Below are 26157 nucleotides of genomic sequence, written 5' to 3' on the forward strand. Positions count from 1 at the left end.
ATGGATATTAATAACCGTCACTCCAGAGGCCTGACATAGGCTCACAGATATCTTACGGATGGCAGTAACCGGTGTGTCATCGTCGTTGACGAGGCCCATAAACTACACTCATTACTCGGTTTCCACGACTCATGGTTCTCTAAGTTCAAGAGCGTTGAATGATCTGTGGAGGTGCGGGCCCGGTCCCGGGTTGGTACAGTTAGCCGATCCCTCACCGAGCAACCTCCTGTCACTTTAAGGTTTAAGTTAAATTGGTTTCCGGAGTCTGCACATAATTCCCAACAGTTTCTGAATCAGGTTTCTGTCTCATTCTGTCAGAGTTGTGGCTGAGGGAAAAATTAAAAGTGCCTTAACGGTCGAAATGTCAGATCCAGATCACCCGTGGGACGTGTTCAAGGGGGCCTCGGCCTCGGGCCTATCCGTCGAATAAATTAGTCCCAAATCCCTTTTTCAATATTTAATATGTTCACCTGACAGACTAAAAGGGAAAGGCTAATTAAAAAAGGTGGGATGCTGACTGTGAGAGCAGCCATGGGCAGTCTCTGGGGATATAGTGTCAAGTGAGCGGTGTCCAGGTCAACAGTAGCTCTGATTAGCTTTTTGGTTTTGTTCACACATACTCTATCCTTCCTATTAAGGGTGGCATTGTAGTGCATGATTATTATTATTGTTATGAGACAAGTATACCAAAATAGTCAAAATAACATTTTAAAACTTGAGTCAAATGTGTTTTTCTTTTGTTTGTATTAATGCAACATTATCATTTTACTTTTGTAATTCAACTTTTCTAGCGTTCATTTACACACAGTGGTGTTCACTCAAATACTAAGTACATTTTAAGGTTCTTGTATTGTGATGGAATATTTGCATTTTATGCTTTTTAATAAATAACTCTGCTGCATTTTAGACTTATTTGACATATATGTAATACAAAAACTACTGAAAATCAACGGTGTAAAGTTAACTGTGTGACAGAAGTATGAAAGTATGACAATAAACCCATCTCATATATGAAGTGAAAATTAGCTTTACTTTGCCTTGTTACAATATACAATGTCTAATACATTGATAATAAGGATTCAATTTCATAACATAACACTGAATCAAAAGTAGATAAACTCTTCTTGAAGTACATTTTGCCGGCGTTAACTTTGGGCTTGTACCTGAGTCACATTTCCCAGACAGAACACAGGACTTTGACTCTGAGTGGAATGTTTCACAGTAAAATATTCATTTCTATTGCAAACTAATCACCTTCTACTTCACGTAAATGTGTGAATACTTCTTCCATCACTGTTTCCACACGAGAACGAGGGACCATGACATGTCAATATTATCACAATACATATTTACAAAGAGATGATAAAAGGTATTATTAAACTATTGCCAGATCAGCCTTTCAATCTCCTTGAGATAACAACATGATTGGAAAAAAAAAACAGCATTAAAGTTAAACCCCATGCATTTATTATTATTGTTTGAATATTCTGGCTGATGAGTCAAGTGAGCAGAACATTTCTAAAATGATTGAAGAAGAAAGAAAAGCTCTTATGTGTTGTGAGATAAACCTGGCTGTGTCTAGACAGCGTACCCTAATAGAGCCATAAGTCAGGGATATTCTTACCTCCCACTACTTTGTTAACGATTGGGTCCTGGTGTCACTGCATGTCCCTGGCTGCTGAGTCACAACAGCATGACATCCCCTGCACCTGCAGCGAACACAACGCTTATTGGAAATGACTTGTTTTGCTTATAGAGGATCAATTTCAATATGTGCACGCAGTGTCAACCGTCTCAGTGTATTTCTGTTCACGGCCTCAGCTTCAATCAATGAATGCTGTCATGTTGGCAAAGTTGGAGATGACACTAATTGGCTGTCTGACAATTCAAGAAGTTAGTTTGTCCTTTCATGTTTAGTATGAAAACGGTTCTTACGTAGCTTCATTCAAAAGACCAAATTGGGCTAATCATTTTGAAGTTAGTGAGTTGAAAGGCAATTACTTTCAGTTCTTATAGGTGAAACAAATTAATACATTTTCTAGAACATATGTGTCAGAAACATGACTTATTGTAAGGGCCTTTCAAAATCTAAGATTAAGCATCTTTCCCTGACCTTCCCTGAGCTTCTATTGACCTTTGCTTGTCTACATAGAAGTGCATTTCACTCATGGGTGGCAGATAGCCGTGAAACACACGTAATGGCGGCTTCACTCTTCGGCAGCGTGACCTCATCCTTTAAAATGTCTCATCTCCAAAGCCTCAGCGATAGAATCTAACGTGCACAATCCTGACAGGTATCTCCAATACAACGTATATCAAGACAGAGAGGACTCGCTCCACGTTCTCACTTTCTTTTCTTAGCTCAATTGTTCAGCCATTTGGATCCTGAGCATGACACACATTCGCAACAATCGTTAAGTGCCAACCCCCCCCCCCCCCCCCCCAAGCCTCTCAAAAAAGGAGCGCCTAAAAATAAAGAGCATGCCGCAACTGTTGCGCTGCCTGGTGTTCTGACCAATCACGACCCCATCCTCCCCGTAAACCGACCCCGACTCACGTTATCCTTATGGATAAGCAAATAGACTATGATCACAGTGGGTGAGTGACGCGGCCCCGGGGTGCTTTATAAACCAAACCCTTTCCTCTCTCGACAGTCAAGTTAAACACGCTCTGTGTCAACTTTAACAACGCTGCTCTCAGCTCGGCGGCCACGAAACGCCATTCTTCAGAAAGGCGACATTCTTCTCGGGGCCGTAATAGAGAAGGACTACTTGTCAAGAGGGTGTCAATTTAAAAAAAAAAAAAAAAAAAGAGAAGACAGTCGGACGACCAGCTGCCCTTGCACGTTGTAAATCGGATATTTTAATCCATCACTGTCCTGACTTAAGTGGTTTCTTCGCAAGTACATCTGAAAAATCTCCAGGCTGCTTTTTAAACTCCCTCAAGTTTGAACTTTCCTCCGCGGGAGCGCGCTTGCCATCGACCCGTTAAAGTTTTCGAGCGCACAATTCAACACACAAGTGTCACCGAGGTATAAAACTGGACCCGGAAAACGCCAACATGATGAGCAACAACTACGGCGACGACCAGCTGCCTCCACAGTACTACCAGGCCACCGACTTCGGGGAAGAGGACGACGACGAGATGCCAGCCACGGAGAAGGACCTGGCCGAGGACGCGCCCTGGAAGAAGATCCAGCAGAACACCTTCACCAGGTGGTGCAACGAGCACCTCAAGTGCGTCAACAAGAACGTCACCGACCTGCAGAGGGATTTTACTGATGGGCTCAAGCTAATTTCCCTCCTGGAGGTTTTGAGCCAGAAGAAAATGTACAGAAAGCACCACGTCAGACCCAACTTCCGTCAGATGAAACTGGAGAACGTGTCTGTGGCACTCGAGTTCTTGGACAGAGAGCACATCAAGCTGGTCTCGATAGGTAAGACTTCTGGAAACAAGACAAGTGGTAAAATGTAGCCTAAACATAAAACAACAACAAGTGCCATGCTATTATTAGATGGTTATAAAAAGGATGCATTTATGACAGCTGACAGTGTGACTAATAATAAGCTGTGCTTTGACATTTAACAGATGAATCATGACAGCATCAACATTTAATATACTTTTTTTTATAATTGTAAAGGAGTTGTACAAACTATTCAGAGCAAAAATATAGCAGGAAAAACTATTTTAAATCAATAGATATGGCGAGGTCCAATCTACCAGAGCTCTCTCTCTCTCTCTCTCTCTCTCTCTCTCTCTCTCTCTCTCTCTCTCTCTCTCTCTCTCTCTCTCTCTCTCTCCGTTATTATGATTGGTTGACAGAACCGGGCCAGCCGCGCGTGCTAGAACATATTAATGCACGTGAGCGTGCCCCACTGCTTAGCTCGCGGCTGCTGCTTCCATGCTGCTCGTGCATGGCGGTTCCGGCTGATAGCGCCGTCCCGACCGACAGCATCCGTTGCAGAAGCGTAGCCGCCACCTGGTTCCTCCTCAGGTAGAGGGTTAGCTCAGTCAGCACCTTCGCCTCCGGAAAGCCGCAATGAGCTGAGGTCAACAGCTTATTGGAAAGTTAGTGCAGACCGGGTGCCATCGAGGTCATTGACTTGTGTCAGGGCCAAGGACTCGAGGCTTCAGAGGCGTATGTTGCAGCTGCAGCAATGTGGCAAACTATGGGCTGGAAATTCACGAGGCCTGTGCTAATGAGAATGACACGTTTTATACGTACATGTGGACAGCACTCACATTTGTACACAAACCGGCACACACACACTCATCTGTGTCAGGTCAGAGGTCAGATCACTAGGGCTCTTTGCTGACAGCCCACTGCTGTCGATAGCCATCAGCTGCTCCTGGGAGGTGAGGATTAACTCCGGAGGGATTTAGGGATCAAACTGGGGTGCACATAGCTGAAGTAAACTGTTGTGGATATGTGTCACATCCCACAATGTCACCAGAAGACTTGACTCCACCAGAGTGAACAGAATGTTACCTCTTAGACAGGTTTATTAATATCTGAGGATAACGCAGCCGCCTAATAGGAAAAGCACATATATTGCAAGATGAAGAGTTACGGCTTAATTATACACCTGTAGACAACCCCACAATTCATGCAGGAGAAAAGTTATTAAAACTCTGACAGAGCATTTTTCTGTTTTGGTGACTAATGATCCTGCCACACTCTTGAGTGAAATTCCCTGCGTGGCTGAAGCTTTGGCCGGTGGACTGTGAAGGCCACAGTGTGTCCACCTGGATAGACACTGAGTGTGTTAGTTTGAGTGTGTGTGTGATGATATTAGGGAGGGGGGGGCGTAAGGGATTACAGCAAACTCAAATCTCCTGGTGATCGCTGGAGGACAAAGGTCACTATCTCAAATATCAACTCAGAGTCTGCAGGGTGTGTGTCTAGGACAGCGCGTCTAGGACTTAATATGTCAGTGTGAGGCTGGCACCGATGTCCCAGCTGTACAGACACACACCATGTCAGACTGTTTTGACAGAAACAGGGCGTGATAATAGAAGTCCTGGCATTTCCATTCCTAGTCCCCTCTCCCTCCGAGCAGCTCTATTGGGTCAATGCAGCGCTCTTAAGATAATGTCTCAGTCTCATTACAGTGATCTGAGAGACACAAAAAAAAATCACCACAGGCTTAGTACCACATGTGTCACAGTGTGTAAATAGATACCATTTGATGGATGTCTCTTTAAGCACACAGTTGCCCTTAAATCCACACACGGCAGGATCAAAACCACACTGTGCCGTGCCGCGCCACCTGCCTGTGCCAGTCAAACGGCGACACATCAAACATTACCCTCTGATAGGAGGCCCTTGTCTATGAAAAGATAAATAGTCTCAATAAAACAGTCTTGTGATAAACAGTTGGCATCAAAGTACCTTCGTTATTAAAGTCTTACTGAATTAAGTGGAGTGTATCACACGAGATTAGTCGATGAAACATTAAAGTCAAGCGCTCCTCAGAGGTTCTTTTAAATGGCTGAATTTCTAAATTGAGCTGGATTTGAAAGGGCTTATTTGGCAAACTTTTCCTCAGAGAACTTCGGGAAATGAGCTGCATGCTCGCTGTCAATGACTCTAAACCCCACCGATTTGATTTATCGCGCTCTGGCGCTACAAGTTTTGGACGTAATGGAAATCCAAGGAGTGTGTATGCAGAGTGGGATCCACTTCCACAAGTCCTCAGCTGTCACTGTCTTCAGAGTGCCATTGTGACTGGATGACAGATTGTCAGGGGTCCTCCGCCAGACAGCTGTCTCAGAGAAAGGGGCTCGGGGGAAGCAGCAGGGAGCATTAGATTCTTGTCTCCTCAGCAGTCAATCACCATTGTTTATATTTCTAGTCAACTCTTCAGAACAGCAAGGAGCTACTGTTGTAAAATAATACACTTATGTACAGATCTTAGGTCTTGATTTCTAGTATACAGAATAAAAAACAATAACTTGTAGATTGCACAAATCTCCTCACAGTTGACAATGGAAATACAGCTGAAAGATGCAGTTAGCTAGTAAACTGTCAAATGCTGTAGGACATGGCGCATTATCTCAACTCTTTGGAAGTTCTAAATCCTCATCAACACTTTTGTCTCTACTGTCTCACTACAGATAGCAAAGCCATCGTGGATGGGAATCTAAAGCTGATCCTGGGTCTTATCTGGACCCTCATCCTCCACTACTCTATCTCCATGCCCATGTGGGACGACGAGGATGAAGAGGAGTCTAAAAAGCTGACCCCCAAACAGCGCCTGTTGGGCTGGATCCAGAACAAGGTGCCCCAACTGCCCATCCACAACTTCAACCGTGACTGGCGGGATGGCAAAGCTCTGGGAGCTCTGGTTGACAACTGTGCGCCTGGTAAGAAGTGTGTCGTAGCATCAGCTGAGTCCACAGGCAGGGCAGAGTAAGTGCTGAGTCAGACTTCGTGCTGTGGCTGTATTGTGTTGTATATAGCAGTTTTCCTTAGTTGCTATGGAGGTTGGGGGTCAGACATGTGTCAGTCAGTGTATTTTCAACAGTATCACCTTCTCAGGAGATTTTGTCTCCTTTGCTCCTCATCTAGAAATGAGGGCTGCATATCTCGCACACACACACTTGCACACACAGACACACACACAAACACACATCGAGATTCAGATTTCAGCCAGTGTAATCTGTCTCTGTAGAGCAGGTGGGGTCACTGGGTGGAAGAGGGTTGCTGATGGCTGGGGGCGGAGTGGGGGGGATGTCCCTGCCAGCTGTCCCACAATGACTGAAGCTTTCACTCTCTCTGTCTCGAGCCCTGAGGCCCAGGACCGGCTTTAGTGTTTATAGCCTTGCTGCTACACAACACTCCCAAATTTGGGCACCATTCCTCCTCTTCTGTCAAGGGGGATGCTTGGCTCTGCATCAAAATGCAGAGTTATCTGTCACAGGGAGGTGCCTATGAGCCACAGATCCATGGACCACAAGGCCACAGTTTGAGTCACTGCCAGTTCAGGCTGCAGCTTCCAGCAATGAACATGCGAGTCCTCTCCTTGCTGTGCTTCACAGAGCGAAAGGTGGAGGAGTAGCAACCGTGTTTAACTGTGTTTATATGAGCCATTGATCTACAGAGACGTGCCTTTCAAACACTGCGCTGCAGCACGAGCCTTACAAGGTTCTGTTGTTTTTAATCAGCTGATACCAAACAGCAGGGTTACTGACGAAACTCACTCGGTGCTGAAACACAGAAGCTCCGCTTTTTAGAACAGATACAAATGTACAAAAGAAGTTTCTATGCCAGAAAAGGAAGAAACCTTGTATATCGCATACGTCCGTCTCCTTTGGTATGACAGTGATGTTGTATTCTGAACCACGTTGTTGTGGTTTTACAGTGCAGACATACGATGGAAGAGCACTGTTTTCCTTTAGAAACATCATGGAAGGCCCACCCAAGTACCTCCCAACTGACAGTAAACTCTAACACTAAACGCCGTGGGCCTGTGTCTATTTTAATTGGATGATAGTATTCTGTGGTGTGCCTGTATGGGCTGTTTGAACGAGTTGTCACTCCATCACCAACACTAATCCAATTTAGGCATTAGCAGCACGGAAGCGTTTAGCTTTAGCCACAGTGAAAGCGTCAGAGCGTCTCGAGCCTTTAAACAGTTGAGACACCTTCATTGTCGAACATTGCGGGTTCACAGGAGCAGAGCAGCGTGGGTAAGGTCATGCAATGTTGTAGCTGGAGGTGTTAGGCAGATAGTGGTGGCATCCTAAGTGGCCTTATCGTAGCAGCAGCAGCAGCATACAATTGCATTTGCCTGTTATTGTCTAACTGTGCCGTTTGCTTTCTGTCAGGTTTGTGTCCTGATTGGTCTGAGTGGGATCCCAACAAGCCCGTGGAAAATGCCAAAGAAGCCATGCAACAGGCTGACGACTGGCTGGGTGTGCCTCAGGTAAGATGTGTGATAGATGTCACTCACAACGTGCTCTTTAGCTTGCTTTAGCTCAGCTGGGTGTCAGATCGGTGGGGCTGATCTCAGAAGACAATACAACAAAATAAGGAGGTGTGTTTGTTGTTCTTTCGTATGGCAACATAGTTTCTACTCAGTGGATAGACATTCAGTAAGCACAAATCATTTCCAAGCAAGCACCAAGACACATGCAAATGAAAACATGCCTCACCACATGGACACACTCCTGTGAGGCAAGCCTGAATTGAAAAAAAGCCAGCACTCTGTATGCGATGGAGCTCAGTGTTTTTTTTCAAGGCGATCATGCTGGAGGGTGTCATGAAATATTTATTACCCATCTCACTTCTGATATTTCCATTTACTTTATTGTAGCTCTCAGTAAGTGAGTTTGCAAGTGTTTTTTTTAGTAGATCCGTGAATTTGTGGAGGTGTGAGATTTCTGAATACCTTCCGAGCCACCCTCCTGGAACAGAGGTGCAAATATGCACACGCTGATCAGAATAACAATGTGAACCGAGCCAGAGTGCAATATTTCCAGTCCTGTTTGTAAGACTGTCTCAGTATTGTAATGTGCTCTATGCAAGTTGTTTACTTGTTTGTCTCAGGCATGGGGTTAGCTGTTTTCCATGAGGCTTAGCATTGGTGAGATAGACAGGGGGTATATGTCATGGCTCTGCAGCCCCGGGGGCTGGAGTACAGTGTGGTGGTGTTAAGGAGATGTGGGAAAGGTCTGGCTCAGGATAAATCCCCCTGGCTCGCTTATTGAGGGCAACAATCCTTAACCCTGCTGTCCCGGGGTTAAATATAACCAACATGCTTTGTGCCACAACGTGATAGACAGACAAACAAATGCTGGAAGGGAGAAAGGACTTAGAGTTGGGGGAATAAATAAGTTGTTAAATTACATTACACTATGCTTAAAAAGGGAAATATGTATAAAGAGTCAACCACATCCTTCTTACAAATGATAATGAAATCAATATAAACATGGAAACATAAATTAGGTTATGGTGTCTGTGATGCTCATACAAACTATATTACACACATTTACCTTTCTTTTTGCTGCTTGTCTTTCTGTGCTGTAGGTTATTGCCCCTGAGGAAATCGTGGACCCAGATGTGGACGAGCACTCAGTGATGACCTATCTGTCTCAGTTCCCCAAGGCGAAGCTGAAGCCTGGTGCTTCTCTCAAGCCCAAACAACTTTTCCCAAACAAGGCCAAAGCCTATGGGCCTGGTGGGTAGCCCAACAGTAGCCATGAACACCTGCACGGTCTACAACAGTTCATATGAACAGTATCAATGTGTTAGCCTGTTGCTAATGATGTTACATTTCTCCAAACCGTGCAGAGTATATCACCATGCTCCTTGTCTTACTTTACAGGTATTGAGCCTCATGGCAACAAAGTGCTGCAACCAGCTGTGTTCACTGTGGAAACTCTGGAAGCTGGTAGTGGTGAGGTCCTGGTCTATGTGGAGGATCCTGAGGGACACAAAGAGGAGGCAAGCTATACCTGATACAAGTGATCTCAGCGTGGTCACAAGCTCGCTGGCTCGCGCAGATAATCCTGTTCAGCATCTGTTTGGCAAAGTGCAGCATCTCCCTTAATCTAACCCTCATTTACTTTGTCATCTTATCCTCCAGGCTAAGGTCAAACCCAACAAGGACAAAAACAAAACCTACACTGTCACCTATGTTCCTAAAGTTGAAGGCGTTCACAAGGTAAAACATGAAGTCCACACGTCACTCAGTACAACAGGAGCAAACCAAATCTATTTAGAGGATCCTAACTTTTTCTTGCATTTCTTTTCTCTTTAGGTGAAAGTGCTGTTTGCTGGTCAGGACATTGACAAAAGCCCCTACACAGTAAATGTGGCGAGGGATATGGGCGACCCCAGCAAAGTCCATGCCAGGGGACCAGGTCTGGATCCTACAGGGAATGTTGCTAACAAACCCACCTACTTTGACATCTACACAGCTGGTTAGTACGGAAAATTCAAACATACAACAGTACTATGATCGGATGACAGGCTGGCAGTCACTGGAAGACCAAAGCTGCAGTATCTGCTGCGATAACTGATCATTTTCCTGTCACACTTAGGTGCTGGTAATGGCGACGTCAGTGTGGTAATCGTTGATCCTCAGGGAAAAAAGGACACAGTGGAGCTCATCCTGGAGAATAAGGGCGATAGTGTTTTCCGTTGCACCTATCGTCCCATGCTGGAAGGGCCTCACACCATCCACGTGCTGTTTGCAGGCCAGGAGATACCCAAGAGTCCTTTCACTGTCAACATTGCAGAGGGTGAGCCATCTGTCTCTGTTGTAAATTACTGTCAGACAAATCTGATTTCCTCTGATGCTGTTAGTGTCAGGGTGATCTATCCATCACCATCTACAGTCATCTTTATATTCCCTGGGAACAGCCACCCAGTATAGACCATAACCCTTCCTATCTGTCATTTCTAGCTCCACCCATTGCTCCTCCCTCTGGAGCTCCACGGCAGATAGTCCCTCAGTCAGTACGCACTCTTCCTGGAGCAAAGGGTGGACAGGGGGCACCCCCCCAAAAACCTGGCCGCCCAAGTTAGTATGTAGCTTGCTGGGCGGAGCCTGTGCCCATTGCTCCGCCAGATCGCCCCAAAACCTTTCCTATGCCGTGCCCTGCAGATGCCCCTCTCTGCTTTCTTTAAGATTAGGGTGCCGCGGCTCCATGCCGTGCTTGGTCGCCTGCGCCATCTTCTTGTCGCATCCTGCAGCTTGATGATTTCGTTATGTTCAGAGAGCGAGGAGATGCAATGTTGTACAAATCGCGTACAGATTGGCCCACTTTGCATTTCTGTCTACTTTGTTCTTCTTTTTTAAATATCTTTGCTTGTGCTGTTGACATGTTTGTTTTCGTCACATCTAAATTTGCATCAGCCAGCATTCAGTTTAAGCCTGCAGTCAACATTTTTGACTGACTGAAATGTTGTTGGAAGGTCGCTTGATGCTCTCAAATGTGTCAATATCCAATAACCTTCAACATTTTGCACTTTGTGTTATCTGTGCTGCAAAAAGCATCATTTCCATTTGCAGGTCCTGTCAGTCAAGCTTTAAGGAATCCGTCTTGAAATTGATATTTTAATGTCTTTGCTACTAACATTGCTGTCAACTGCTGGCTACTCTCTGCTCCTGTTTGCTTTGCTAAATATGTCCCTCTTTCACACTTGATGTTATTCCTTTCAGCAATAAATCCAAATGCCTGCAGAGCTACAGGCAGAGGTCTTCAGCCTAAAGGCGTGAGAGTAAAGGAGGTTGCAGACTTCAAAGTTTTCACCAAGGGAGCTGGCAGTGGATCTCTGAGCGTCTCAGTCAAAGGACCAAGTGAGTCAGACAGCTCTCTCTTCTATGCATCCCTCCTCGCTGCTCATACATTTTTAGGATTATTCACTTTGGGTTTTGTCTGAAAGGTATTCACATAACCAAATGATAAACAAAATGCATAATGTCTGGCCGATTTGATAAGAATGCATACTGACTTTATAATTATTCCTTAGCTGGAGCAGAGGAGCAAGTGAAAGTGCGAGATGCAGGAAACGGTGTGTATGAATGTGAATATTACCCCCTTAAGCCGGGTAAATACACAGTCAGCATCGCCTGGGGAGGCCAAGCCATCCCACGCAGGTAGGGCTCAATTACTGCCTTTAGCTATTAATTAACAATGCACTTTCACATTGACGCAAGTTAATAGTATATTTAATTAAACTTCTTCGCCACAGCCCCTTCGAAGTGGAGGTGGGCAAGGAGGCAGGTTTTCAGAAGGTGAGGGCCTGGGGTCCTGGTCTGAAGACTGGCATGGTGGGAAAATCTGCTGACTTTGTGGTAGAAGCCATCGGCACTGAAGTTGGAACTCTAGGTAAGTAATGTTCAAGTAATACGACTTTTTACAGAGGTAAAGTGACTTCAAAATAGTATTTTGTGGGTGAAATTTGAATGTTTTCATTTTTTGGATGTTTAGGCTTCTCCATCGAAGGCCCATCACAGGCTAAAATTGAGTGTGATGATAAGGGTGATGGGTCCTGTGATGTGCGCTACTGGCCCACTGAGGCCGGTGACTATGCTGTCCATGTGGTCTGTGATGACGAGGACATCAAGGACAGCCCCTTCATGGCTCACATCCTTCCAGCCGCCAATGATGTCTTCCCTGAGAAGGTTATTCCCACTCACTGTATATAACAGTATATGCAAGTATATGAAGGCAGACTGACATGGTAAATACATTATAATCTCAACAAAATGCATTAAAATGACAACATGTTGCAGGTGAAAGCACATGGTCCGGGCCTGCGACCAACTGGCGTCATTGTGAACAAAGCAACTGAATTCACCATTGATGCTCACTTGGCTGGGAAGGGTCAACTCAAGATTTACGCACAGGTATGGAGAGCTCCAGTTTGTGAAACCTTCATTGTTTATTTACAGCAGCACACCACTGATATTGCACGCAGACACTCAAGCTGACATGCTTTTTTTTTATCCACTAAGGACGCTGAAGGCTGCACCATCGACATCAAGATCACTGACAAGGGAGACGGCACATTTCTGTGTGTGTACACCCCTGTCAAGCCCATTAAACACACCATCATCATCACCTGGGGGGACGTCAATGTGCCCAACAGCCCCTTCAGGGTAAGACACATGACGATGTACACACACACACGTAACCGTGCTGCACTTAAAATTCAATTAATTTAATATAATGATACTTCATCAAATATGGATGAAGTAAGAGGACTGCGGCAGTTGTACTTTTGACTCAAGCACACTGTGAATTCATTAGGTGCTGGTTGGAGAGGGTTGTCATCCAGACAAAGTGAAGGTCTACGGGCCTGGAGTGGAGAAGACGGGGCTTAAGGCTAATGAGCCAACATACTTCACAGTGGACTGTGGTGAAGCCGGTCAAGGTGAGCACGGCGTGGGTGCTTTCAAAAACTCTCCTAAATTGTGGTGACACTTAATGAAATAAGTGCTTCATCATGTGGATGTTGAACAATATGAAGCACAGAATGAACAGAATAAGTAAAGCTGTGCAGCTTCAGGCCAAGTTGAATTTGAAATGTACTTCAGATAATGCTCTTGACAGTGGAACATTTATTCAGATCATCTATTTTTGAATGACCTTCTTGAACTGTGCTCATTGCTATGCACAATTAGGGGACATCAGCATTGGAATCAAGTGTGCCCCAGGGGTGGTTGGCCCGGCCGAGGCAGACATTGAATTTGACATCATCAAGAATGACAATGACACCTTCACTGTCAAGTACACTCCCCCCGGTGCAGGCCGGTATACCATCATGGTGCTGTTTGCTGATCAGGTGAGAACACCAATTCCAGTAGTGCAAGAGGGACGGATGAGTTTTGTAAAATTGTTTTTGTTTTCATTTTATTCAGTCTTATGTAATTTAATATGATAACTTCATGATTGGCTTTGTCAGGAAATCCCCATCAGTCCTTTCAAAGTCAAAGTGGATCCTTCCCATGATGCCGGTAAGGTGAGAGCAGAAGGCCCTGGACTCAACAAGACAGGTGAGATCCACCAACGAGAAGAACTATAATTAGTAGACATACCAAGCTCAACAACTGTATAGGTATTTTAATTAGTAAAAGACAGCCACGACAATATTTTAATGTCATAGACATTATTTCATTTGACTTGGATTCTTAAAAGTGACAAAAAAAAACCTATATTTCAGGAGTGGAGGTGGGAACTCCAACCCACTTCACCATCTACACAAAGGGAGCAGGCAAAGCTAAGCCTGAGGTGAATTTCGCACCATCAGGCCCAGGAGAGGCAGTTCGTGACTTTGAGATCATTGACAACCACGATTACTCCTACACTGTCAAGTACACGGCTGTTCAACAGGTACAGCGCAGCAGGCTTCTGCTTGAAGCACATCAACATTAGAACAAGATGTAGAAATTATTCACAACAACGCATCAGTCAATCAACATGAATTCTTCCTCTTGGGTTTTTACAGGGTAACATGGCTATTTCAGTCACTCACGGAGGAGATCCTATTCCCAAGAGCCCGTTCCACATCACAGTGGCGCCAACTCTGGATATTGGAAAGGTGAAAGTGGATGGATTAGACACCAGTAAGTTACAAACACAAAATACTATTTTCTTGCATGTACCATGGAATAATAGGTAACTGCAACATCTGTTAATCTCGCTTGCAGAAGTGGAGGTTGGGAAGGATCAGGAGTTCTCGGTTAACACAAAGGGTGCTGGTGGGCAGGGTAATGTTGGCGTGAAGATGACCTCACCCTCTGGCCGACCAATTCCATGCAAGCTGGAATCAGACAAAGCCAAAGGCACACACAGCGTGAAGTATATTCCCCCAGAGGAGGGGCAGTACAAGGTTGATGTCAGCTACGATGGCAACCCGGTGATGGGAAGCCCCTTTGGGGTTGAAGCAGTGATGCCTGCTGATCCTTCAAAGGTAAAAGTTCATAAAAGTTGCATGCAGTTCCACACTTGTTTATTTACTCGAGGCTCATGAAACAGAACATACAAATATTTGATGTTTTGTATACCACATCTCAAAAACTGATCAGGCCGTTGCTCCACAGGTGCGAGCCTTTGGCCCAGGGCTGAAGGGTGGCATTGTGGGTAAACCAGCTCCATTCACTATTGACACAAAGGGAGCTGGTGCAGGTGGACTGGGCCTGACTGTGGAGGGTCCGTGTGAGGCAAAGATTGAGTGCCAGGACAATGGTGACGGCACATGCTCAGTGTTCTACCTGCCCACCGAGCCCGGGGAGTACGCCATCAACATCTTGTTTGCCGAGCAGCACATCCCGGGCTCTCCCTTCAAGGCGGCAGTGCGCGCAGCATTGGACCCCAGCAAGGTGACCGCTAGCGGGCCGGGCCTAGAGAAGGCCAAGGCAGGCGAGCCAGCGACCTTCACTGTGGACTGCACCCGGGCAGGCGACGCTGAGCTCACCATTGAGATTGTGTCAGAGACCGGGGCAAAGGCTGAAGTGCACATCCAGAAAACGGCAGAGGGGACCTTCTCTGTTACATACATCCCACCCTTCCATGGCACACACACCATCACGATCAAGTACGGTGGCCAGATGATTCCCCAGTTTCCCAAAGCCCTGCAGGTCGAGCCCTCTGTGGACACCAGCGGGGTGCATGTCTATGGGCCCGGAGTGGAGGCCAGAGGTAACCAAACCAACAACCTCAGCTTATAACAAGCAATCCATGTTAGGTTTTTTAATACACCAAGCATATGTACCAGTGCTGGAAAGAATAGTCAATCATGTATTTGTTAATTATTAGAAAAGCATTTAAAGTCATTTATTAAGAAAGATGTACAACATTTGCAGGTTACTTTTCTATGTCTGAATATCATTATAAGTCCAATTTTCCCCTTGAACTGTGGATCTTAAGACACAAGCTTGTAGGATTTTTTCAACAGCGCACAAATCTCTTATAAGGATTTGCAATGTCTTCAGTCTTTAAATGACTGAGCCCACTCTCATCAGTAACACATCACCTGAAGTGCTTTTCTGTTTCTAGGAGTCCTCAGAGAAGTGACAACCCACTTCATTGTTGATGCTCGCGCCCTCAACAAGGTTGGAGGAAATCATGTGAAGGTTCACATTACCAGCCCTTCCAACACCGCCACGGAGACCTACATAACTGACAAGGGAGATGGCACCTACAGAGTGGAATACACAGCATTCGAGGATGGTAGGGGGACAAAATATGACTTTCTTTCATTTAACAGTGTCAATTCACACAATTAAAGGATCATGAGGTGGAGAGGCTTCAAACGGCAATGATGGAAGTAAGATCCATGTCAAATTTGTGACATTAACAAACCTAACCTGCTGCAGATAGATAGAGGATATATCAAAAGCAGGCTGTCTGAGAGAGAGAGAGAGAGAGAGAGAGAGAGAGCATAAAGACAGACTGAGGAATCACTAACAGGTGCTCGTGTTGGGCGCCATTTGGGAATAAAGAAGGAGAGCGGGAAAAGAAAGAAAGAGAAAGAGAGGGGTATAAATACAAAATGATGCAGCGGAGCAATGATGTGAGGGGCAGAGAGCAGGGAGGCAGAGAGGCAGACAGACTCTGTTTTATAAATAGTGTGCTCGGGAACAGAAGCTCTTAACAAGGCAGGTATGTGTGCTGAAGGCTGCCTGCACACAGCTATACAGCAGGGGAATGACAGGGGATATTAATAGAGCCCTATAACACAAAGCAAAGAGATCACAGTGCACTTCTCCACCACCAGACATGCTCTAATATCATAGCCGTGCTGCTGGGAATCTGGCATATAGTCCTACTGAGAGAGCTCTGTCAGAAAAATGTTGTAACAGAATAATGAAGAGGGAACAGATGTAACGCCTTGTACGTTCACCGGAGCGTCTGCGCTCTCGATGGCATCTTTTATAAATAAACAGATGTTTATCTCCCTAAAAGGGAAATTGTCTGACTCATAATTAAAAGCAAGCGGCAATAACAGACAACATTTGCTTGCCTGAAGACCATTCAGGCAGAGAGGTGTGACGTCAGACGTTGAACTGACATCTGGTTGTGTGCAGGAATGCATATGATTGAGGTGCAATATGATGACGCGCCAGTGCCCAAGAGTCCCTTCAGAGTGTCTGTGGTGGAGGGATGTGATCCCACCCGGGTCCGTGCCTTTGGACCAGGTCTGGAGGGAGGAATCACCAACAAGCCCAACTGCTTCACTGTGGAGACCAGGTAGAGTTCAATCACATCTAGAGGAGATTTTTGTGGGAACGTATCTCAAATGAGAACTAAAATGAAAGTGTTTTCTCTCAGGGGGGCTGGTACGGGAGGCCTGGGCCTGACCATCGAGGGAGCCTCAGAGGCAAAAATATCCTGCAAGGACAATAAAGACGGCAGCTGCAGTGTGGAGTACATCCCCTTCACGACTGGAGACTATGACGTCAACATCAACTACGGAGGTCACCCGATCCCTGGCAGTCCGTTCCGTGTTCCAGTGAAGGACCCCGTGGACCCCAGCAAGGTCAAGTGCTCAGGTCCAGGTCTGGGCACCGGAGTGAGAGCCCACGTGCCTCAGGCTTTCACGGTAGATTGTACCCAGGCCGGACAAGCCGCGCTGGATGTCAAACTCTACGGCCCAACAGGTGAGGACATGTTGTTTGAGCCCCTCGCCTGCTCAAAGCTGACAAATAACAGCAAGTTGGCGGTGTGTGATTGTTTCCATATTGTCTCATTTACAGGTACCGTGGAGCCAGTTGGTGTAAAGAATAACGGCGACGGCACCCACACAGTTCATTACACCCCAGCCCAGGACGGCCCTTACACTGTAGCTGTCAAATACGCAGACCAGGAAGTCCCACACAGGTACAGAATGTGTTGGGGGAAAATATATCGAAGCACAGCGTGTGGAAAAATGTGTTAATTAAAGTTCTGCTCTGCCCGGCTGGATTTAAAGAAGAATAGTGCTGTTCTGCAAATTTCATGTTCCCATTTCTGTCTTTTATGGGTCTGGGTTTAGTAATTACGCATGATATTCTCTCCTTCTTCCACAGTCCATTCAAGGTAATGTCTCAGCCTGGGCACGACGCCAGCAAGGTACGCGCTAGTGGTCCTGGTCTAGACACAAAAGGTGTGCCTGCGAGCCTGCCAGTTGAGTTCACCATTGATGCTCGTGACGCTGGCGAGGGACTGCTTACTGTGCAGATTCTGGTGGGTTCAGCTCTCTTTCAGACAAAATGTTTTAATTATAAGCCACCATGCCACCATTTAAAATAATAATAATATTGTCTATTGACAGGACCCCGAGGGCAAGCCAAAGAATGCAACCATCCAGGACAACAGAGACGGCACCTATACTGTCTCCTATGTACCAGACTCCACAGGCCCCTACACTATCACCATTAAATATGGAGGAGATGAGATCCCTTACTCCCCTTACCGCATCCAGTCCCTGCCCACAGGAGATGCCAGCAAATGTCACCTCACAGGTAAAAGAAAAACACTGTGGATTCATATATTTAAAAAAAAAAATACAAATACTATATTATAGTTGTGGCATTTATATATTTATATTCAAAATCTGCATTTTTCTCTTCCAGTTTCTATTGGAGGACATGGCGTTTGTGAGTAACAGAGGATTTCTTTTTACTTATTTGACATTGCTTGAAAATCCTGGAATCTGTGAATTTATGCAGCAGCTCTCTCTCTCTATTTGTATTCCCTCTCTGTCCCGAACAGCAAATCTGCAGAAGCTGCAAACCTCTGAGGATACGGTAATCACAGTGGATGCTAAAGCTGCTGGGAAAGGCAAGGTGACCTGTAAGGTGCAGACCCCACAAGGGATGGAGCTGGACATGGATGTGGTGGAAAATCGTGATGGGACCTTTGACATTTACTACACCGCCCCTGAACCTGGAAAATATGTTATTACTATCCGATTTGGGGGACAGAACATCCCGAAGAGCCCCTTCCATGTGGTGGTGAGTAAAGGAGTATTCAAACAGCTGCTGCAATTGTGTGCTAGATGCACTCTTGTTTGGATGTTTTGTATGTATGCAAACTATTTTCTGCTCTGTGTATCGGCAGGCCTCAAATGAGCCAGTTGTTCCTCGCGATACTGTGGATCCTCTCTTCCGTCCTGTTAACTTCCTCGTCCCCTTCATGCCACAGCAAGGGGAAATCACAGGTGTGACAAACACCACTCAAACAGAATCAAAAGTCCTGCTCACACACACCTGAAGAACATCTCCTTTAAGGCACTGACATTTCACCAAACTGCTGTCATTTCTAGGTGAGGTGCGGATGCCCTCAGGAAAGACTGGCCGCCCGCATATCACTGACAATAAGGATGGCACCATCACGATAAAGTACCAGCCCACAGAGAGAGGTCTTCACGAGATGGACATCAAATATGACGGAAACCACATTCCAGGTCAGAAACACGGCACATTAGCGCGATGGGAAGCAGTTGTCAGCTTCTAAAGTAACCTTGATTTATTTAAGGATTTGTTTGCTCTCATATTTAAATGCAATAGATACATTTCACAGTTCTCCGTCTCATCGTTTGGCGACCATTATGTCCCTTTAGGAAGCCCTCTGCAGTTCTTTGTGGATGCTGTGAACAGTGGAGTGGTGACGGCTTATGGCCCAGGTCTGAGTTTCGGCATGGTCAACAAGGCCGCCACTTTTACTGTGGTCACCAAGAACGCAGGAGAAGGTACGACACACTACTTACCCGGTGCTATTTCCTATTTCACAGTGGAGCTGTGGTAATACAGTAAACCATTGCTGCACTGCCGAAAAGTGAAAAGCTGGGTGTTGCTTTTCTCCCGCTCAGGTGGTCTGTCTCTGGCAGTGGAGGGTCCCTCCAAGGCCGAGATCACGTGTAAGGACAACAAAGATGGCACCTGCACTGTGTCCTACCTGCCCACAGCTCCTGGAGACTACAACATCATTGTCAAGTTTGACAACAAACACATCTCTGGGAGTCCCTTTACTGCGAAGATCACTGGTGAGGAAATTCATAATTCCTCTTTAGTGGATGTCGACATTACAAATCAGGTTTAGAGGGGTTGACAAATATCTCAACCACTTTTCTCTATATCAAAGGGGATGACGCCATAACCAGGACATCACAGCTGAATGTCGGCACAGCGGCTGACGTGTCCTTGAAGATCGCAGAGACTGATCTGAGCTCTCTGACTGCCAGTATCAGAGCACCATCAGGCAATGAGGAGCCCTGCCTGCTGAAGAGGCTGCCCAACAGACACCTCGGTGAGATATGCACTTGCAAGATACAGAAAGTAACAGGAAGGGTGGAACATAGATAAGATGTTGTCGGATATACTGAATGCATTTAGATTTCATAATTCTGCTTCTCTGTCTTGATTTTTCACACATTTCTTATCTTTGCAGGTATTTCTTTCACACCTAAGGAGGTCGGCGAGCATGAAGTGAGTGTGAGGAAGAATGGGGTGCACGTGGCCAACAGCCCTTTCAAAATCATGGTTGGACAGTCAGAGATTGGCGAGGCCAGCAGAGTGAAGGCTTTCGGTAAAGGCCTGATGGAGGCACACACTCTAGAAATGGCTGAATTCTTTGTGGATACAAGGAACGCAGGTAAGATTTAGAGACGGTTGGTTTCAGCTTGTCGGCGAATACTAATGCAACGCATCCATTTTCAACTTCTCTCTACTTGTCTTCTTCCTTTAGGTTATGGAGGTCTAGCATTGTCCATTGAGGGTCCGAGCAAAGTGGACATCAACTGTGAAGATGTGGAGGACGGGACGTGCAGAGTCACCTACTGTCCCACCGAACCTGGGAGTTACGTTGTGAACATCAAGTTTGCTGAAAAACACATCCCAGGTTAGAATCTTTCATGAAATCTTACAATCCAAAACGTCTCGAAATGAAATAAATATGCTAATATCTTGTTCACTCTAAATGCGTTTGTGCCCTCCAGGAAGTCCTTTCACAGTGAAGGTGACCGGAGAAGGAAGGATGAAGGAGAGCATTACTAGAAAGAGACAGGCCTCTTCCATTGCCTCAGTCGGCAGCACCTGTGGTCTTAACCTCAAGATCCCAGGTGAGTACAGGAGGCAGTTAACGGTGGTAAGAGGGCAGCGGTCAACCGTCTTAAAATGAATGCCCTCACGTTTATATTCTCCCTGGTAGGAAACTGGTTCCAGATGGTTTCAGCTCAGGAGAGGCTGACCAGGACTTTCACCCGCAGCAGCCACACCTACACCCGCACTGAGCGCACAGAGATCAGCAAAACCCGTGGTGGAGAGACCAAGCGGGAGGTACGAGTGGAGGAGAGCACCCAGATGGGCGGAGGAGGAAGCCCCTTCAGAGATGTTTTTGGAGACTTTTTGGGCAGAGAAAGCCTCAGCAGCTTTGCTGGCATCACTGCTAGACCCGAAGGTGAAACGTGAAAACTTGATTTGACTTTAACTGTCCTTTCAATAATGTTTGTGTCTAGTATTTTTTTTCCTCTTACATCATATGCAAGTGTCTTGGTTGTATCTAAACATGTCGTGCTCTGCCGCACCCAGTTGAGAGTGGCTCTCAGGCCATGACGGCTCAGGTGACCAGCCCCAGTGGGAAGACAGTGGATGCTGACATCGTGGATGGAGGGAGCAGCACCTACAGTGTTCGCTTCATCCCCCAGGAGATGGGACCCCACACTGTCAACGTCAAGTACAGAGAACAACATGTCCCCGGAAGCCCTTTCCAGTTCACTGTGGGGCCCATGGGGGAGGGAGGCTCACACAAGGTCCGTGCAGGAGGACCTGGTCTGGAAAGAGGCGTGGCTGCAGCGCCTTGTAAGTTCACCTTGTGGATTTGAACCTGTTTCTCCAGATTATATCCAAGACATGGTTTGAAATGTTTCATTCCATGTTGAACCATTTGTTTCACCCACTCTAGCTGAATTTAGCATCTGGACAAGAGAGGCAGGTGCTGGCGGTCTGTCTATCGCGGTAGAGGGCCCCAGCAAGGCGGAAATCTCCTTTGAAGACAGGAAAGACGGATCCTGTGGCGTCTCCTACATAGTGAAAGAACCAGGTAAAACTTTTGTCATCCACAAATGCAGAATTTCCTTCATGTTCAGGTTTTCTCAGAGGGTTTTTTTGTCTTTAAATTGCTCTACATTCCAGTAATTTTTCCGCACTTCCCCCAGTTTATTTGATGGTGAAAGTAAATAACCTGTCTGGTTCCCCAGGTGACTACGAGGTGTCAATCAAGTTTAACAACGAGCACGTCCCCGACAGCCCGTTCATTGTTCCCATTGCTACACTGTCAGACGAAGCCCGCAGGCTCACTGTAACAAGCCTTCAGGTGAGCTCACACACACACACACACACACACATTCACACACAGTGCTGACAAAAGCCACATTCATGTGTTGCACCAAACAATCGCAGACACAACATATATGCACAGCCACAAAATATCAAGGTTGAATAACAGATTGCATGAAAGATAATGTTGGAGTGGCTTCAGATATTGCTGTCTAATAGCACTTTGCCCTTGACGTGTAATTGAATGCCAGTGTTGGAGCAGTATCTACGACTTTAATACTGTGATGCTGGCCAGTGATGAAGGGCTGGATTAACTGTCCCTTGCTAAAGTGGTACAACACAAGCTGTGCTATGTGTGGGCACTCAGCACGTCTGTGAGATTGTGTTTCTGTCTGATAGGACAAACGCAAGAAAACATCGAGCGGAATATAAAGACTCCTTTAAAGATACCTGCGACAGCTCACAATATTGCTCTCCTCACTTTGCAGATGCCGCTTCAATTTGCTTTCGCAGTTTCCATCACAACTGCCAACAATGCTAAAAACATGTATTTGGAGTTGACTGAAATGCCACTTCACAGTGCTTTTCTACCACTAGAAACCAGATGAAGTGCAATATCAGACCAACGTTTAAAATGTCACACTGCCTCTTATGTGCGGCAGGACCGCTCGTCCGCCCGTAGGGCAAAAACACTAAACGCCTCGCTGTAAACTCTGACCTTCTCTGCCTCTCACAGTAAAACGCTCAGTCTATTCTCGTTCAGGCGTGATGAGTCACACACTTTGTGTCCCTCGAGGTGCGGGCACACACACACACACACAGACACACACGTACTCCTATTCTGATCAAATTCTTCCCTGTCGTTTACAGGAGAAGGACTTGAAAGTAAACCAAGAGGCATCCTTTATGGTGCAGCGCAATGGGGCTCGAGGTGTGGTTGACGCCAAAGTCCACACGCCCGCTGGCTCCTCGGAGGAATGCTACGTCACCGAGCTTGACAGCGGTACGCACCGACCTCCCTTTGTGTCACAAAGTAGACTCCGTAAAACATTTTGTAAGCGCCGTTCAGAAGTAATAAATCATTTTGTGTTTTGTGTTCAGACAAGAATGCAATCCGCTTCATTCCACGAGAGAATGGAGTTCACGCCATAGATGTCAAGTTCAACGGATGCCACATCCCTGGAAGCCCCTTTAACGTGCGGGTGGGTGACCCGGGGCTGGCTGGAGACCCGGGCATGGTGACGGCACATGGCCCTGGACTGCTGGGAGGAATCACAGGTAGATGTCACCACTACCATTACTAATATGTACCATATTTGAAGATAATTCAGAATGGATTGCTTGTGATCGTAATTACTTTTTATTTTAAATAGTTCTCCAGTCTTTTAGATAAGATAACAAAATCCTGTTAGTTCCGCAGTGGGACATTTATGGGATTACAGCAGCATGGGGTAAAGTGCAAACAAGACATAGTCAAAGAGAAACACGATCAAAAACAAGTATTATAAAAAAAGCAATTGATGAATACAGACAGAATAAATCATTGCACAGTGTATTTATATTGCACCGGTTTGAAGTGTGTTGGGAGCAGAGCTGGTTGTGCAGCCTGACATTTTTTTTTCTGCATTTCTCTCGTCCTTCCAGGTGCACCCTCAGAGTTTGTGGTCAACACGTGTAACGCTGGCTCTGCCACTCTGTCAGTCAACATCGACGGGCCATCCAAGGTCAAGATGGACTGTCGGGAGTGTCCCGAAGGATACAAGATCAACTACACACCCATGGCACCCGGCAACTATCTCATCACCATTAAATACGGAGGACCGCAGCACATAGTGGGCAGCCCGTTCAAAGCTAAAATCACAGGTCTGCTTCACAGTCACTCTCCCATCTGATCTGTGGATCTCACATGACAAGTGTCTCGATTATGTAACAAACGTTCCAATGAAAAAAGTGTGGAAGTCAGGAAAATGTTATGTCATCTTCGTTCATGCCGCTCAGTGTACATCTTACATAAAAGCTGCCTCTTTCTGGCACGACAGCGATACATTCCTGCTGTCACTACCTGGTGGTTACAAATTCCTCTATTTAAATGAATGTGACATACAAGTGCTTTCAAGAATGAGAAGAACTCCCAAGAGTCCTGGAAGGTTATTTTATTTGAAAGTGGTCTTACATATTTTCCTGTTAAAAGTAACTTTTGATAACCTCTCACTCTGCCTCGCCTACAGGAGCCCGGCTGTCAGGGGGACACAGCCTCCATGAGACCTCATCCGTCTTGGTCGAAACGGTTACCAAGACCTCCAAAGTGGGTGGTGCCTACAGCTCCAGCTCATCCTCTTCCACCACCTCAACAAAACTGACATCGGACGCCAGCATGGTGGTTTGTCTGGGAACAGGGCTGTCCAAGGCTGCTGTCGGACAGAAAAACAATTTTACAGTTGACTGCAGCAAAGCAGGTGAGATGGTCCTCTGGATGAAGAAAAAAAGACACAGACAGTAAAAACACAAGATTATCAGCCACGTTTTGGCAGAGGGACAACACTAACATAACACCACTAACATATTAGCACCATATAAAGTTATAGTGAATGCGTTAGCAAACACTTGCCAGCAGCAAACACGGAAAGAAATGTAACACTCGTTCAATTGAGTTATGGCTCTGGAAACCCGACCAAATCCAATATTCAGTTCTCTTTGGCCTACAAGTCCTGAGGGAAATATCTGGCTCTGAATTTGGTGCTGGGCAGGTAGCAGACTTTTATGAGAGCTGTTTTTTTATTTATTTATTTTTGACTGAAAACGATGTTGATGAGTGAACAACATATTAAAATTGAACCACAAAAAAAAGGTCTACACTAAAATGTTGAGGAAAAGCTGAGGAGAACTGCAGAACTGGATGATAATTCTCTCTTACATTATAATTCATCATTGCATCCATTGGTTGTAGATAGATTTTGATTAGTGCCATTTAAAACCAATACACCTATGCATATTTCATACACCACATTAAATCCCCCTCTTACTTGTCCTTTCAGGTACCAACATGCTAATGGTGGGCGTGCATGGACCCCATACTCCTTGCGAGGAGGTGTATGTCAAGCACATGGGCAATAAGCTCTATAACGTCACCTACACCATTAAGGACAAGGGCAACTACACCGTCATCGTCAAATGGGGCGACGACAACATCCCCGGCAGTCCTTACAAGGTGGTTGTGTCCTAAAACCAGCTTCCCCTCCACCGACTCTCCACCTTCTTCTCGCTGTTCCTCGCTCTTCAGCGGATTACAATACTCAACATGCACTAAAACCTGCCCGGACATTTGCTTACAGTTTTTCGTGAATCTATTGTGCCAAAGTTTTGCATTAACTCCAGGAATGACATTTTCAAGTTTGCGTCCACATTCAGAGCAAACGGTGTGGTTTACGAGTCGTTGAGTGATGTTTCAGTCGGTCCATAAAAATCAGCTCTGTTGTGTTGTAAAAGAATGGCGTCAATGTTCAGAGATGCTGGAGAAATCAACAGTATTAAAGTGTGATGCAATATGGTTTTGTATGGTTTAAGAATGAAATACTTGTTTTTGTTATATTAACCTATTTTTGGTAAGTCTTTGCAGACCTAATAAAGATTTAATGGCTAACTTTCCAGACAAAAGTGATTGAATTTCTTTGATTTATCACCGTGCTGGCAGACCCTCGCAACTTCAGCACAGAGGTTCCTTCGATTTTCCGGGTTTCATAATGCAGCTATTTTCTGACCGCTGTTGGTTCTTCCGTCTGAGCAGCCGTCAGAATATTGTCGCTTGATCACAGAGTCTATCAACCGAGTATCCGGCCAGTATCCAACAGATAGTAGACATCAAGGCTTTTAATCTTGGCCACACATTTGGGGATCGCAGAATACCTTTGACATGAATTCAACGTTCCTGAGTGGTGCATTGAAAAAGCAATCAAGGATGTTCATCCACTCCTCTCATTTACATCCTGTACTTGTCCAGATGCAATCACAAGATGGCAGCATAGTCAAGCGCTCCTCTACATCTAAGTCTCCACCAAATGCACCAGAGCAGAAATCTCCATTGTTCCCAGTGAAGATTAACTACTCCATCCTGAACACAAGGGAGCCCGCGGAGCATGGAAACCAGAGGCATCAGCTTCCATTGTGTGTGTAATTAATCCTGTTGGATCAGAGATAGATGGAACACAAGTGGTTTCTGTTGTGGCATCATTGTGGGGGTAGAAGGAGACCCTGCTGTGGCACAAATCAACCAGAACGAAGGGAGTTTCAGTCTTTTGCTTGTGTGCGTTCTCAGTGCATATGTGTGTGTGTGTGTGTGTGTCATCAACTGTGTCCGCCGTGGCCTCTGCATGTGTTCTGTGTGTCC

At 45.8% G+C, this 26157-nt stretch overlaps 1 protein-coding gene across 4 annotated transcripts; it reads left to right on the top strand.

Moving 5' to 3' along the window:
- The first annotated feature begins 2637 nt into the window (after positions 1 to 2637).
- Positions 2638 to 25415, top strand: LOC137803788 (filamin-C-like). Of its 4 annotated transcripts, XM_068602516.1 has the most exons (47): positions 2638 to 3436; positions 6118 to 6366; positions 7831 to 7928; positions 9032 to 9182; positions 9330 to 9448; positions 9591 to 9668; positions 9765 to 9927; positions 10048 to 10248; positions 10413 to 10529; positions 11172 to 11309; positions 11483 to 11609; positions 11705 to 11841; positions 11944 to 12137; positions 12249 to 12362; positions 12471 to 12614; positions 12766 to 12889; positions 13140 to 13300; positions 13421 to 13511; positions 13679 to 13848; positions 13964 to 14081; positions 14166 to 14428; positions 14559 to 15156; positions 15514 to 15687; positions 16545 to 16707; positions 16789 to 17117; positions 17214 to 17337; positions 17526 to 17682; positions 17771 to 17960; positions 18072 to 18095; positions 18211 to 18452; positions 18559 to 18658; positions 18764 to 18904; positions 19061 to 19189; positions 19310 to 19483; positions 19582 to 19746; positions 19888 to 20091; positions 20185 to 20337; positions 20435 to 20557; positions 20647 to 20895; positions 21027 to 21296; positions 21400 to 21537; positions 21695 to 21810; positions 22644 to 22776; positions 22875 to 23051; positions 23418 to 23636; positions 24002 to 24229; positions 24809 to 25415. In XM_068602516.1, the coding sequence occupies exons 1-47, from the start codon at positions 3061 to 3063 to the stop codon at positions 24994 to 24996; spliced, it is 8241 nt and encodes a 2746-aa protein (XP_068458617.1). In that variant the 5' UTR covers positions 2638 to 3060; the 3' UTR covers positions 24997 to 25415. The 4 variants fall into 4 exon arrangements, with proteins under 4 accessions (XP_068458617.1, XP_068458616.1, XP_068458620.1 ...); XM_068602515.1 differs by having other exon boundaries at positions 16789 to 17337; XM_068602519.1 differs by lacking the exon at positions 10413 to 10529.
- The last annotated feature ends 742 nt before the right edge of the window (positions 25416 to 26157 follow it).

Source organism: Clinocottus analis, unplaced genomic scaffold, assembly GCF_023055335.1.
Source record: "Clinocottus analis isolate CAN_PGR_092001 unplaced genomic scaffold, fCliAna1.0.p SCAF_6, whole genome shotgun sequence".
Lineage (NCBI taxonomy): Eukaryota > Metazoa > Chordata > Actinopteri > Perciformes > Cottidae > Clinocottus > Clinocottus analis.